The following is a 14900-nucleotide window of genomic DNA, read 5'->3' as shown; positions in this document are numbered from 1 at the left end:
GACAGAAGAGAAGAGGGAGAGAGACGGGGGAGAGAGACTGGGCACGGGAGAGGGAGAGAGACGGGGGAGAGAGAGACGGGGCACGGGAGAGGGAGAAGGGAGAGACGAGAGGGAGACGGGGCACGGGACAGGGGAAGCGTGAGTAGGAGGGGGAGAGGAGGAGGAGGAGAGACCTCGAGAAAGGGAGTCGGAGACGGTGATCGCGAGACGAGTCTGAGGAGGGGGAGGAGGAGGGGGAGACCGCAAGGACGAGGTGGGAGCGAGAGACGACGGGCCGAGGCAGCGGAACGAGAGACGGGGGCAAGGGAGAGGGAGAAGAGGAGGAGGGGGAGGAGGAGGAGGGAGAGGGGGGGGGACAAGGAAGACGAGGGAGAGGCGGAAGGGAGAAAGGGAATAGCTGCGAGTCGGAATCGAGCACAGCAGAGAGAGAGAAGGGGGAGAGGGGGAGGAGAGCGAGCGGGAGACGCGAAATCTCCGGCATGGAGCCCACGTCCTCCCTCACATCCTCATACTCCTCCTCCTCGCGGGATGAATGAGTGACGTCCATGCACGAGCCACCATCCCGCCTGCTCCACCTTGCTCTATCCACTGCTGCTGCTGCTAACGACGACGCCGCCATCGCCGCCTTCCTTCTGCCAGGAGCGGCCACCAGCCTCTCGCGCCCAGCCGGTGGTGGTGGTGGCGCTTCGCCCCGGCACCCGGCATGGCGTGCTGTACCGGTCGCTGCGCGCTCATCTTCATCTGCTGCCTGCAGATGGTGAGACACAGCGCTGTAACGACGGTTACGAGTCGGCGTGATACTCAGCGTGAGACTCAGCGTGAGACTCAGCGTTAGACTCAGAGTGAGAGTCAGAGTGAGAGTCAGAGTGAGACTCAGCGTGAGAGTCTGCGTGATACTCAGCGTGAGACTCAGAGTGAGACTCAGCATGAGTCCACATCACGTACCCTGCTGTATATTTGGAGTTTGCGTCTCTCTCTCTCTCTCTCTGCTTCCCGTGAGACGGCGTTAAGAGTCATTTAGCCGCTGCTCTACATTTCCACACGGCCATGGGCCCCTTGGTTGAGCGAGGTGACCATTTGCGATGCTACACAACTCAGCGGTGCCTTCACCTGGCTACGAATTGTGTTTTTTAACAGCAGCAGCAACAGAGGTGCGAGTCTGGGCATGAGTCTCGGCTTGAGACGGCATCGCGAGCGGGTAGCCGATTGTGTCTTCGAGTTGCGCTGTCCTTTGTGTGCGCCCGTGTGTCTATGATCGCGCTCGCGTGCGTGCTGTGTGTGGGGTGGAGCGGTAGTGTCGTGTGGTGAGCGCGCTGCGCTACGACCCCGACCCCACCGCGAACCCAGTTCGATCCCCACTCACAGCCAGCAACATTGACGATTGTCTGAAGCAGTGCCCGGGCCTCCCTGAGGTTGACTCAGCCTCAAATGAGTACCTGGCGCGGTGTGTAAACGTCACCGCTGGGGAGACAAAGGCGTGGTGATGGCCACCTATCCCATCGTGTGCCGTGCCGGCCTTCATAGGTGCTACTCGCTAACAGCACTTGCCTCGACAATCTGTAACAGGGTCTGTAGGGGGATCTTCGTATTTGTGTATTCTGGATTGATGGATGATCTAACATCATGGTGTAGCTTTTCGTGGAGCTTCGTTCACGCAAATGGAATCTCTCGCAATCGCTCAGGAAGCACACAGCTGGAAGGCAGCAGCAGCCGGCGCTACCAACACAATTGCCCAAGGTCTGCTGTCCTCTACATACTAAGATGCTCTCAGCCAATTGTACGCGTGCGAGGAGACCGGAGCGGCCCGGAGAAAACCCACGCGTGCGAGGGGGCAACACTCTATCCCATACCGCAGGGACAGATGGAGATTAGTTCGCACTTTGCCGTGACGCCGACAATGGTGTGTGTGTGTCTGTGTGTGTGTCTGTGTGTGTCTGTCTGTGTGTGTGTCTGTCTCTGTGTGTTGGTGTATGTGTGTGTGCGTGTGTGTCTGTGTGCGTGTGTGTCTGTGCGCGTGTGTGTTTTTGTGTGTGTCTGTCTGTGTGTGTGTCTCTGTGTGTCTGTGTGTTATGAATGAATGTTGTATTGTGCCTGGTGGGGAGCGGTGGCGCAGTGGTTTGCGCACGACGCTGACGAACCCCGTGAGGCCTGGGTTCTATTCTCTCTCACGGCCAACATCGGTGACGCAAATCCACTCCCGAAGGTCGCCTCAGCCTCAAATGAGTACCAGATGCAGTGCACGAGCATCAGAACTGGGGGAGACAAAGGCGACCGGGCGTGATGCTGTGTCCACCCACACTCTCGTTTGCACTACTACCGGCCTTCAGATCTTCTCGTGAACAGCACTTTGCCCTACGAGGGCTCTTTGTCCCGTGCGTTGTGCCTAACACGCCACGTGGTGTCTTTGTCCTTTGCGTTGTGCGGGTGTGTGGGGAGCGGTGGCGCAGTGATTATCGACGCGGCCGATTCGATCGACCGCGTGTCGCCGTGGTCGAAATCGCTCGCGTCCCTTTAAAAATGGCGACACCCCTGTCTCTCGAAGGCGGGAAACCCCAACAAGCCGCGCCCCGTCGTGACGCGTGTGTTGATGCCAGTTACGTCACCAAGTCTCCGGGGTAGTAAGAGGACGGGGGGGGGGATTTGGATGGTGGGGGAGGTGGGGGATTGCAGTGGGGGCGGGGAGGAGTGGGGGGGACGTAAGGGGGGGGGGGGTGCGGGGGGATGAGAGGAGCAGAGAAAGAGCTTCGAGGTGGATGAGAGGGGGTGCAACCATTGAAGTGGGGGGGAGGAGAGGAGTGATGAGAAGGAGGGGGGGGGGTGAAGATTTTGGGTGGTGGGGGGCGTGTAATAGGTGGGGGTGGGGCGAGACGCAGAGCGGGGGGGGGGGCGCAGAGGTGGGGGTTGAGAGGGGAGGGGTGTGGGTAATCTTTTGGAAAGCTCCCCGCTTTAATTGTAGGGGGCTTATTCATTGATGCTGCCCGTGCCAGGTGTGGTGTTTTACAGTGGCTACTGACAGCGCCCGTGGGTTGATATTGAGAGGGAGTGGAGCTGACGCAGAAGGGCAAATGTTCTATGAGCAGGCTGGCTCACGTGTGTGTGCGATTGTGAGTCCAGCGCAGCGAGGTTGAGAGTTTCACCCATATTCTTAGGTTTTTTCGGTAAAGTCACGTAGGTAAAAACATCAAAATTAATACAAATAAAATAAAACAAAAATCACGACGTTTCGGAGGCAACACAAGTCTCCGTCATCAGGTGGGACCGTCACAGCCGGATTAGCTGCATCAAGTGAGGCAATGATTCAAGATGTAATCCCTTACATCTCACTTGATGCAGCTAATCCGGCTGTGATGGTCCCACCTGATGACGGAGACTTGTGTTGCCTCCGAAACGTCGTGATTTTTTTTTATTTTATTTTTTATTAATTTTGATGTTTTTACCTACGTGACTTTACCGAAAAAACCTAAGAATATGAATCCTTGCAGTCACGAACGCTTCAAATCTAGTTTCACCCATCTCTGCGTGATCCACCAACCCTTGTGAAGTTAACAGAGGGCCAGGTACCAGCAATGGAACCTTCGTCTGGATGTGTGGTTGGTAATCTGACAGTAAGGCCACCGGGCCGATCATGAACTCACCTATCACGCACCCAACACTCACCCATCACTCACTCACCCTCCACTCACCCACCACTCACCAATCACTCACCCTCCACTCACCCACCACTCACCCACCACTCACTCACCACTCACCCATCACTCACTCACTCACTCACCACTCACCCATCACTCACCCATCACTCACTCACCCATCACTTACCCATCACTCACTCACCCACCACTCACTCACCCACCACTCACTCACCTACCACTCACCCACCACTCACTCACCCACCACTCACTCACCTACCACTCACCCACCACTCACCCACCACTCACCCAAGACACGATGCACGCGGCATTTAGCCAGGTGATGCCACCAACTATCTGAGAGTGTGGTCGAGTGTGCCTTTGTGTCTTCATGATGGTGGGAAGACAAAGGTGGCCGGGCGTGGTGTTGGTTGGTCACCCATCCCCTCGCGTGCCACGAGTGTGTTTAATGTGTAGAGTTTGTATTCTCTCCTCCTGTTCTGCATGGGTTTCCTCCGGGGTTATCCCGCACACAGACACACAATGTAACATCCAAATTACCTGAAAATGATCAATGTTGGCCGTGAGCTGGAATCGAACTCGGGTTGCTATAAAGTCTGCAACCTGCCCAGTACGATAACCACTATACAGTGAGACAGGATAGTACAGACGAGGCAGAACACTTCAAACGAGTTAGAACAATACAACTTAGACAGAACAATACAAACGAGATAGAACAATACAAACGAGATAGAACAATACAAACGAGACAGAACAATACAAACGAGACAGAACAATACAAACGAGACAGAACAATACAACCGAGACAGAACAATACAACCGAGACAGAACAATACAACCGAGACAGAACAATACAACCGAGACAGAACAATACAACCGAGACAGAACAATACAAACGAGACAGAACAATGCAAACGAGACAGAACAATACAAACGAGACAGAACAATTCAAACGAGACAGAACAATACAAACGCTGTAGATAATGATGATGTAGGCGTAACGATGATGACGGTGAAGATGATGATGATCCCTTCCGAACAAGCTTTCGTGTCCGCTTGCAGAGGAGCGAGATGATAACTACCTCGCCTGGTGTGCAGGAGGTCGTGGATTCGATCCCGACCCTGACGCCTGCTGCTGCTGTTGTATATTTGGAGTTTGCGTCTCTCTTTCTCTCTTATCATCATCACGGTGGCTAGGAGATGTTAACTATCTCGCCTGGTGTGCAGGAGGTCGTGGGTTCGACCCCGACCCTGACGCCTGCTGCTGTATATTTGGAGTTTGCGTGTCTCTCTCTCATCATCACGGTGGCTAGGATATGTTAACTACCTCGCCTGGTGTGCAGGAGGTCGTGGGTTCGATCCCGACCCTGACGCCTGCTGCTATATATTTGGGGTTTGCGTGTCTCTCTCATCATCATCACGGTGGCTTGGAGATGTTAACTACCTCGCCTGGTATACAGGAGGTCGTGGGTTCGACCTTGACGCCTGCTGCTGCTGCTGCTGTATATTCGGAGTTTGCGTCTCTCTGCCTGTGATCGCGTGGATTTTTTTTCTCTTGGGCTCCTTCGATTTGTTTTCCTCTCCACATTTAAAAAGAACCCACAACACATCACGCTTGTAGAGTATCTGGCTACTGCTATGAATGACCCACGTGACGATGAGTCCACGTGCTTGATCTCTCATCTGTGGTAGCCAGGGTCGCTCCTGATAAAAAAAGAAAAGAATGATCCACAGCTCAGTGGGGGCCTTCCTTACCTGGGTAAAATAAAAAATAAATAGTTGAAAGCTTTTGTAGAAATGCTCCGAGTCTTTGGGTGGCGACTCCCCAAGCAGATGTTGGGATGCCCCCCCCCCCCCCCCTACGGAGGAGGAGGGCCCCCCGCTCTGTTTATTTTTCCTGGGCGAAAAATTCGTCTCAAAACAGCACGATGCCGACTTGCCTCCCTCCCTCCCTCTCCACACAGCCTTCTCATCTTACCCCCCTCTCTCTCTCGCTTCAAAGACAAAGATCCCCCGTGTAGCCTGAACACACTGTTGGGGCAAGTGCTGTTAGCGAGTAGCAGCGCCTATACGGGTCGGACGGTACACGAGGGGGGTGGGCGGCCAGCACCACGCCCGGCCGCCTTTGTCTCCCTCGTCGAGATGTCTATTTTTTTACACCCCGCAGCAGGTACGCATTTGAGACTGAGTCGACCTAGGGAAGGCCCAGGACCGGTTCGTTACTGGTGTTGGCCGTGAGAGGGAATCGAACTCGGGTCGTCGGATTTGGAGCATAGCGCGCTAACCGCTGCACCACCACTCTCTTCTCCTACTTATCCACACATCTCCCTCTCAACCCTCTCCATCTCTCTCCCTACATCTCCTCTTCATATCTCTCAACCCCCTTCTCTGCGGTTCTCTCTCTGTACATCTCCACACATCTCTACCCCTTCTTAAACACACTCTCTCTCTCTCCTTCTCTCTCCATACACCAACTCTCTCAGTCTCGAAATCTCTCCGAGTGTCTGCTCACATCCCTGTCCCTATGATTCACACTCTCCCTGTTCTTCCCTTTATATCCATGACCATCTTCCCGTTTCTCTCTGATCATCTCCTCCCAACGTATACTTTTTAAAAGTATTTAATCAACATCTCTCTCCATCCCACTCCACGTCATTCTCTCCTTCTCAGGCCCTCTCCCTTCTCTCCCCCCTCCCCACACACACCCCACCTCCCCCCTCTTCTTCCGTAGACTTATTCCCATAATTTGTTTCAGACGCAAATCAAGTCGCACTGACCCTCTGAGGACACAGACCAATTTTCGACTTCCGTACCCTGCTGATCAACGGAATAGCACGGTTAGCTTCTCACGGTGCGAAATAAGTTCAACATACTTACATACACGCCAAAACTAGTTAGACCATTGGAAAATGAATGTTATAGTTGTATATACGTGTGTCGATGTAGAGCGGCGTTCATGCGAATTGCATCTCTCACAAGGCAGCAGCACCAGCCGAGCGGCAACCAGCCGGCGCTACCAACAATTGCCCGAGCTCTGCGCTCCTCTATATAGTAAGATGTTTTTCAGTGAATACACGAGCGTCTGTACACGTGGACAACCCACACGTGCGAGGGAGCAACACTGTATCCCCATGGCGACGGGACAGATGGAGATTCGTCTGCGCTTCGCTGTACCGACCTCTGCTGGCACGCCAGGGTACGGCACATCCTCGATAAAGTCACGTAGAAGGGAAATAATAAAATAATAAAAATTAAACATAATAAAATAATTCTCACGACGTTTCGGCCACAACGCAAGCAGCCGTCCTCATGTGGCTGCTTGCGTTGTGGCCGAAACGTCGTGAGAATTATTTTATTTTGTTTTATTTTTATTATTTTATTACTTCCCTTCTACGTGACTTTACCGAAAGAACCAAGAAGATGAATCCCTGCAGTCACGAAAGCTTTAAATCGGAACATCCTCGATAGTTAAGAAACATTAGGATCAGTGTTGAGTGTTCTTCGTGTATTTTACGCGTGTACGTTGAGCCTATTTCGCACCGTATGTAATCAACCGTGCTAATCGGAGGTGCGGGAAACGTCACATGGGGGGGGGGGGGTGTACATGCAACGCGCTATGAACCCGGCCACCCGAGTTCAATTCACATTCACGGCTAACATCAGTGGCGAGTGGGCATTTTGGATCCGATTTTGAGCCTCCCGCTACGTCGACTCGGCCTTAACTGAGCGCCATGAGCGGTGTGTACACAGCTGGTGCGTGTGTGTGTGTGTAGCCCCTGCTCCGTAGGTGCACAATGCTTGCTAACAAACGGCACTTGCCCGAACAGCATGGACGGCTATACGAGGTGGGGGGGATCTTTGTCTTTGTTTGCGGCGTTATCGCTGTCAGCTGTCAGCCTCAATGACTGGTGGGTGATGTGAACACGCGCGGGAAAGGGGAGAGCGAGCGCCGTCGTCGTTAGAAGCTCAACAGCTGCGACCCACAGAGACGAAGAGAGAGAGGGGGGGAGAGCGTGAGTCTCCGCAGTGGAGAGAGAGAGAGAGGGGAGAGTGCACGTTGACTCTTCCTCCCAAAGGGAGATGCTCTTCCGGAGTGGCTGCCTAACGCAAAGAGAGTTTCGTGATGGCCGTGGCAACGGGAGAGAGGGAGGATGGGGGTTGTTCTTTGCATTTGTAACGGAGACGTTTTAGCCCACTGGCCTTGTTCAGGACATGTGGGAACGGCGGTGAGTGGGGTGGGAGGAGGAGAGAGAGTGAGTGGACGAGTGATAGAAGAGAGATGAGAAATGTAGATGGGGAGAGATAGGCGGGAAGATAATAGGGGATGTGTAGGTACAGTCGACACGAGCTAATGCTGTTTAGTTTGCGAGTGCCTATTAGGCGGCATGGGCCGGGGCACGTCACGGCCAGAAGGGATTGACGGTCGATGGACGAGAGGCCAGCCAGAGGTAGCCAACGAGAAATTGGAATCGGCCAATAACTCCCACTGTGATAGCAGCGTGGACCCTGCAGGCTGCGAGTTTTGTGCGTTGTGGGGAACGGTGGCGCAGTGGTTAGCGCCGCCGGTCCCCACCGCCGGGCACCAACACGACAGTGGCGATGATCTCAACCGCTCCTGGGTCTCCCTTAGGTCGACTCAGCCTCAAGTGAATACCCGCTGCGCGTGCGTGTGCGTGTGAAGGTCAGCACTGGGAGACGAGAGACAAAGCCGACCGGGCGTGGTGCTGGCCACCCACCCCTTCCTCGTGTGCCGTTCCGGCCTTCATAGGAGCTGCTACTCGCTGACGGCACTTGCCCCAACAGTCTGTGAAGGCTATATGGGCCATCTGTGTGTGTTGTGTTGCTCGTCTCTTCTCATTGAGATGCAAATGAGGCAGCGGAGAGTTCACGACAGAATGCAAATGCGCGCGACACGAAATAAACACGCGACAATTAGCCTCCTCCACATGCCTGTCCATTCCACATGACGCATTATTTTTTGATAAATACACAAAAACCAAAATCTTTCACGGAGAGGGCCCTTGCCTACGAACATCTGGCAGCTCGCTCGCATTGATCCAAGCGAGCTTGACTCTTGCCGATGAGACACGGCACGTCAATGCCGGTCCAAAAGTTTAGGTCGTCTTGAAATCAGTGCTGCTCAAATGTTGCACGTCTTCCTGTACGTTCAGTGCGCCTGATGGGATGTGTAAGAAAGACTTTTTGTTGTTGTTGTATATATCTATGTTTTACTTGAGCTTGCTAGTGCTGAACCAATGGCAGCTTGAGAGTAGGCTTACTGCGGCCGATGGGATGTGGTGTGTCGTGGTCGGTGCAGTTTAGTTTGCGATTGCCTATTGAGGCCCAAAAGTGACCACGGCCGACGGTCGAGACTAATTACGGAGCAGCAGACGCAAGGGGTGAACACGCTCCGGAGAGTACGTCCACCAGGGAGACGGAGCGATTAAATCAGCCTCGTGTGAAAGTGCTGGGTGGTTTGTTATGCGTATTCGCTGGATCGTGAGAGGTGGTGACACCTTTGGATAGAAAATGGACCATGGTGGTGATGTTAATGGGGAGGCTTTCATCCACCAGTGGATAGAGAATGCACCGTGATGATGATGGGCAGGCTTTCATCCAGCACTGGATGAAAAATGGACGATGATGATCGGAAGGCTTTCATTCAGCGGTGGAAAGAGTGCGGACCATGATGATGACGACGGGCAGGCCTTCATCCAGCAGTAGATAGACACTGGATGACTGCGATGGAGCAGCAACTAAAAAGATATATATCTATGCAACTGATCGATATCTATATATCTATGTAACTGATCGATACAAAAAGTAGAGACATCGCATCTCCTCCACCTCTTCCACGCATCTCCTAACCCCTCCCCCCCCTCCCCTCCCTATTGTACCCCCCCCCCCCCCCCACACACACAGCGGCATATGCTGCATTGTGTAGGCCCGAACGAGTTATTTGTGCCGTGGAGGCTCTGGCAGATGTTAACCCGGGTCCCCGGTGAACGCCGTCGCTTCTCCAACCGCGGCTGAATGCGGTTCCGCGTTATATAGCCTGGGCCCGTCTGTCCGTCCAACAACTCGGGGGGTGGGAGGGAGGGGTGGGGGGGCAGCTGGGCATGAGAACTCTGGTGAAGATAGATGATTCCCACACGAGCGAAAACGTTGGGGTGCCACGGTGGCTAGGAGATGTTAACTACCTCGCCTGGTACGCAGGAGGTCGTGGGCTCGATCGCGACCCTGACATCTGCTGTAAATGTGGAGTTTGCGTATCTCTCTCTCTCATCATCATCACGGTGGCTAGGATATGTTAACTACCTCGCCTGGTGCACAGGAGGTCGTGGGTTCGATCCCGACCCTGACAACTGCTGTAAATGTGGAGTTTGCGTGTCTCTCGCGTGGATTGTCCTCCGGGCCCTCCAGTTTTTCGCTTCCACATTGAAAGTGTTTGGCTGCAATAAATGTCCACGTGATAAGCCCACTTCGTTGAGCTATAATTTGTGATGGCCAGTTGGCTTCTGAAAAAGAGCTGCGAAGCTCAGTGGAGCTGGTAAAATAAAAAATAAACTAGTTTAATAGTTTAGTTGGTATCAAGTTGTGGTTGCTACAATGAATTGCACCGCAGAGGACACAGGGCAAATGATTCATCAACAGGCATAATTATCCCTCCCTGTCTGCTGGAATGCGCCCAATTATAACTTGGAACATGCACCGCTATAACATTGGAACCCGCACATTACAACGTGGAATATACACCGTTATATTGCGGAACGTGTCTCGCTATAACGCAGAACGTGTCTCGCTATAACACAGAACGTGCCTCGTTATAACGTGGAACGTGCCTCGTTATAACGTGGAACGTGCCTCGTTATAACGTGGAACGTGCCTCGTTATAACGTGGAACGTGCCTCGTTATAACGTGGAACGTGCCTCGTTATAACGTGGAACGTGCCTCGCTATAACGTGGAACGTGCCTCGTTATAACGCGGTTTTTGAGCGGTCGACGACAAGCCGCTTTCTTGAGCTGTGCAGGCTGAGCGGTACAACGATACAGCGCGCGGGATGATGCGGTGAGGCAGCGGTGAACCCTCAGCTATTCGTACCGCCGTCTCAATGCGCGGTGTGCGAGGTGGTAGTCGTACCCCGCGTCTCGCTAAGCTTCATCGTTGCACTGTTTAAGGGGAAAGAGTGTTCGCCAAACGCGTTTTTCGCTTCACGCGACACTTTTCAGGAACGCCTCCACCGCGTTAAGCGAGGACTCGCTCTATCGCGGGGACCCCAACTCTCGGACGGCAACAAGCCCATGTTGAATTTCGATTTGAAGCTTTCGTGACTGCAGGGATTCATGTTCTTGGTTCTTTTGGTAAAGTGACGTAGAAGGGAATTAATAAAATAATAAAAATAAAACAATAAAAATTCTCACGACGTTTTGATTGCAACACAAGCAATTATCATCAGGTGTGCAAACTACAGCCCATGTTGGTTCGACCGCGATCCCGGATCCACTGCGCGCGCAGTGGTTCTTTACTCCGTGTGCATAGCGCAAGTGCAGCCAACCGCTTGAAAACAACTTTGAGATATATTTTTGGGTATTAATCTGTCTCTGGAGTTGCATTTTATTTACTGTGTTTGGTTCATCTTCTTGGTTCTTTCGGTAAAGTCACGTAGAAGGGAAGTAATGAAATAATGAAAATAAAACATAGTAAAATAATTCTCACGACATTTCGGCCACAACGCAAGCAGCCGTCCTCACCTGAGAAGATGAATCCCTGCAGTCACGAAAGCTTTACATCGAAATTTAATGTGTTTGGTTCATTTATCCAATAGCGGCCTCGCAATCTGCAGGCAGCACGAGTTCAAATCGGCGAGTTGACTCAGCCCATCACAACTCACACCTCTCTCCGGGGTCGATAAATTGAGCGCGACTTTGTGAGGAAGTCAACAGCGGTTACCCTATGGATTAGATGCGCTGCTCGCCATATGAATGTGGAATTTCCACCACGTGCCGTGTCGGGCTGTAAAGAGGAGGCGAGCCACAATGCTTCAGTGCTCTTTGATCAGGAAATCAAACTATTAAGACAACAAAAAACTAGTTTTGTTTAACCAGGTGAGGTCCACTGAGCCATGTAGCTCTTTTTTAGAAGCGACCTGGCCTTCACAAATTATAGCTCAACGAAATGGCTTATCATGTGGATACTGATAGCAGACAAATACTCTAAACGCATCTTCATCAATGTGGAGGGAAACTCCGTAAAACCCAGAGAGACACGCAAACTCCAAATATACAGCAGGCATCGTCAGGGTCGGGATTGAACCCACGACCTCCTGTATACCAGGCGAGGTAGTTAACATCTCACCACCATTGCTAGATGAGAGAGAAACGCAGACTCAATATATAGTAGCAGGCATCAGGGTCGGGATCGAACCCACGACCTCCTGTATACCAGGCGAGGTAGTTGACATCTCACCACCATGGCTAGATGAGAGAGAAACGCAGACTCAATATATAGTAGCAGGCATCAGGGTCGGGATCGAACCCACGACCTCCTGTATACCAGGCGAGGTAGTTAACATCTCACCACCATGGCTAGATGAGAGAGAAACGCAGACTCAATATATAGTAGCAGGCATCAGGGTCGGGATCGAACCCACGACCTCCTGTATACCAGGCGAGGTAGTTAACATCTCACCACCATGGCTAGATGAGAGAGAAACGCAGACTCAATATATAGTAGCAGGCATCAGGGTCGGGATCGAACCCACGACCTCCTGTATACCAGGCGAGGTAGTTAACATCTCACCACCATGGCTAGATGAGAGAGAGACGCAGACTCAATATATAGTAGCAGGCATCAGGGTCGGGATCGAACCCACGACCCCCTGTATACCTGGCGAGGTAGTTGACATCTCACCACCGTGGCGTCCCTATCACTTTGGCCTGCCTGCAGATATTGTGATTTAAATCGCGGCGACTCAACGTCAGGGATTTCCGCGTGCACTCGAGACTCGTTCACCGACGTGAGCCGTTGCCAGGAGACTGAACTCGGAGGTGGCTGTGTTCAAAGCGCGGTGCGCTAACAACTGCGCCACCGCTCCCTCCTATCGCTCCGACAATTACTCATATTGGCTATCGCATTTAATATGCGTTCACATTGTGGCGAAAGGTCTGCCTCTTTGAGATCTCACAGCCAGACGATAAAAAAAACCCCAGACGTGATAATTCCTCGTTGTTAATTCTCCGTGGAACAAACGTATCATAATCTCAACTTGATATGGATAGCATCTCATATAAAGGGTTTATTTATAAAGGTAATATGTATAGAGATGAGTTTATGTTTAATGCGCTGAATGTGGTCGTGGTTTTTCTTTTTAATTACAGAACGACCTTCAGATGGTCACCAAAGACGCGTGGGCGAGAGGTCTGAGTGTGTGCGCGTGATTTGGGGGGAGCGGTGGCGCAGTGGTTAGCGCACTCCCCTCCCAAACCGGAACCAACATCAGTGACGAACATCTGAACCGGTCCCCCAATCCTGGGCCTCTCCTAGATGGACTCAGCCTCAAGTTAGTACTACACCTGCTGCGCTGCGTCAAATACTCGGCACTTGGGGAGAGAGACAAAGGCGGCCGAGCGCTGTGTTCCCCATGCAGGCCACCCACTCGCGTGCCGCCCGAGGTGCTGCTACACACCGACAGAGCACTTGCCCCAACAGCCCGTTAAGGCTGGACAGGCGCAGTGCCGGATGATCCTAGTAGCACAAGTAGCTACACGTGTGTAGTAGCTGCACGTGTAGTAGCTACTACACGTGTAGTAGCTACGTATGTAGTAGGAGGGGGTCTTTGTATTTTGTCTTCCCTCTGTTATGGTTTTTCAAACGGACAACATTCTCAGAGAGAGACAGACAGAGAGCAGTGGCGCGGTGATGCTGCTACCACTGCCCGCGTCTCCCCCGCCCTGCACCCCCCTCGCCACGGGACGGGGTAAAACAACATTCTGAATAAAACATTTTGCTGGGAATATAACGACGACGACAACAACAACAATGCCACAAAGTGAGACAAAAGCACAATATTTAATCTCTCAAATCCCTCGGCCCAAGAAGTTGCGCGTCTCGGTAAGACTTCGCTCCTCCACAAGGAAACACATCGTACGAGATCAGAACACAACGTTTTTCTGGCTGGATAGCTGGCTGGCTGACTGGCTTGCTTGGCTGTCTGGCTCGCTGGCATGGCTGACTGGCTGGCTGGCTGGTTGAATGACTGGCTGACTGGCTGGCTGGCTGACTGGCTGACTGGTTGACTGACTGGCTGACTGGTTGACTGGCTGACTGACTGGCTGACTGACTGGCTTGCTGGCTGGCTTGGCAGGCAGGTTGACTGACTGGCTGACTGGCTGGCTGGCTGACTGGCCGACTGGTTGACTGACTGGCTGACTGACTGGCTGATTGACTGGTTGACTGACTGGCTGGCTGGCTGGCTGACTGGCCGACTGGTTGACTGACTGACTGGCTGACTGGCTGATTGACTGGTTGACTGACTGGCTGACTGACTGACTGGCTGACTGACTGGCTTGCTGGCTGGCTTGGCAGGCAGGTTGACTGACTGGCTTGCTTGGTTGGCTGGCTAGGTTGGCTGGCTGGGACGGACGGTCACGTTCAGAGGACTTTCGCGTTGCTGGCAGCGTGTTAAGAAATACGAAAATTAAAGTTCAACAAATTCTGTTCGGAACGGGTCACCAGCACGCGACACGACATGCCGGTCGACTCGCTGTGCTGTGACTGTGGGGCGCACAGAGGCCGTGACGGTGGATGGCGTGGGGCGTGGGGGGGGCGGTGTAGGAGCTTGCACCAATGTGTCGGCTGCCGCGCCGGGAGGTCGAGTCGGCGACCTCTGGGTTGCATGTCCAGCGCGTGCTGACCAGCGCCTGGCGGCAGCGGCCAAAGGGTCACGTGTACGAACACCTGATTGTTGTAAGATATTCGCAAATCTTTCCGTGGTCCACCAACCCTTGACTCTAAATGTACACGTGTGTACGTTGAACTTATTTCGCGCCGTACGTAGCCAACCGTGCTAATCGGGGGTGCGGCGGGGGGGGAGGACAACTGGGAAGACAAAGGCGGCCGGGTGATGTGTTACCCACACCACCCCTCTCGTGTACCGTTACAGCCTTCGTAGGCGCGCCCGAACGAACACCCTTTGCCCCAACAGTCTAAAGGCCCTAGGGGTGGGGGGGGCTGATACAGCGTGTGTGTTGAA

At 53.0% G+C, this 14900-nt stretch overlaps 1 protein-coding gene across 3 annotated transcripts in view; it reads left to right on the top strand.

The window, feature by feature from the left end:
- Positions 1-354: 354 nt before the first annotated feature.
- LOC133349138 (sodium/potassium-transporting ATPase subunit beta-1-interacting protein 3-like) overlaps positions 355-14900 on the top strand; it is a 37219-nt gene continuing 22673 nt past the window's right edge. For all 3 annotated transcript variants that reach the window (XM_061562371.1, XM_061562369.1, XM_061562370.1), the window contains exon 1: positions 355-757. In XM_061562371.1, coding sequence (XP_061418355.1) covers positions 704-757 — 54 coding nt within the window. In that variant the 5' untranslated portion in view covers positions 355-703. The remainder of the gene's footprint in view (positions 758-14900) is intronic.

The sequence above is a fragment of the Lethenteron reissneri genome, chromosome 29 (assembly GCF_015708825.2).
Source record: "Lethenteron reissneri isolate LAM-NWPU_2019-01 chromosome 29, ASM1570882v1, whole genome shotgun sequence".
Taxonomy (NCBI): Eukaryota; Metazoa; Chordata; class Hyperoartia; order Petromyzontiformes; family Petromyzontidae; genus Lethenteron; species Lethenteron reissneri.
Note: the sequence above shows the minus strand (reverse complement) of the source record. Positions and strands in the feature narration are given on the sequence as shown.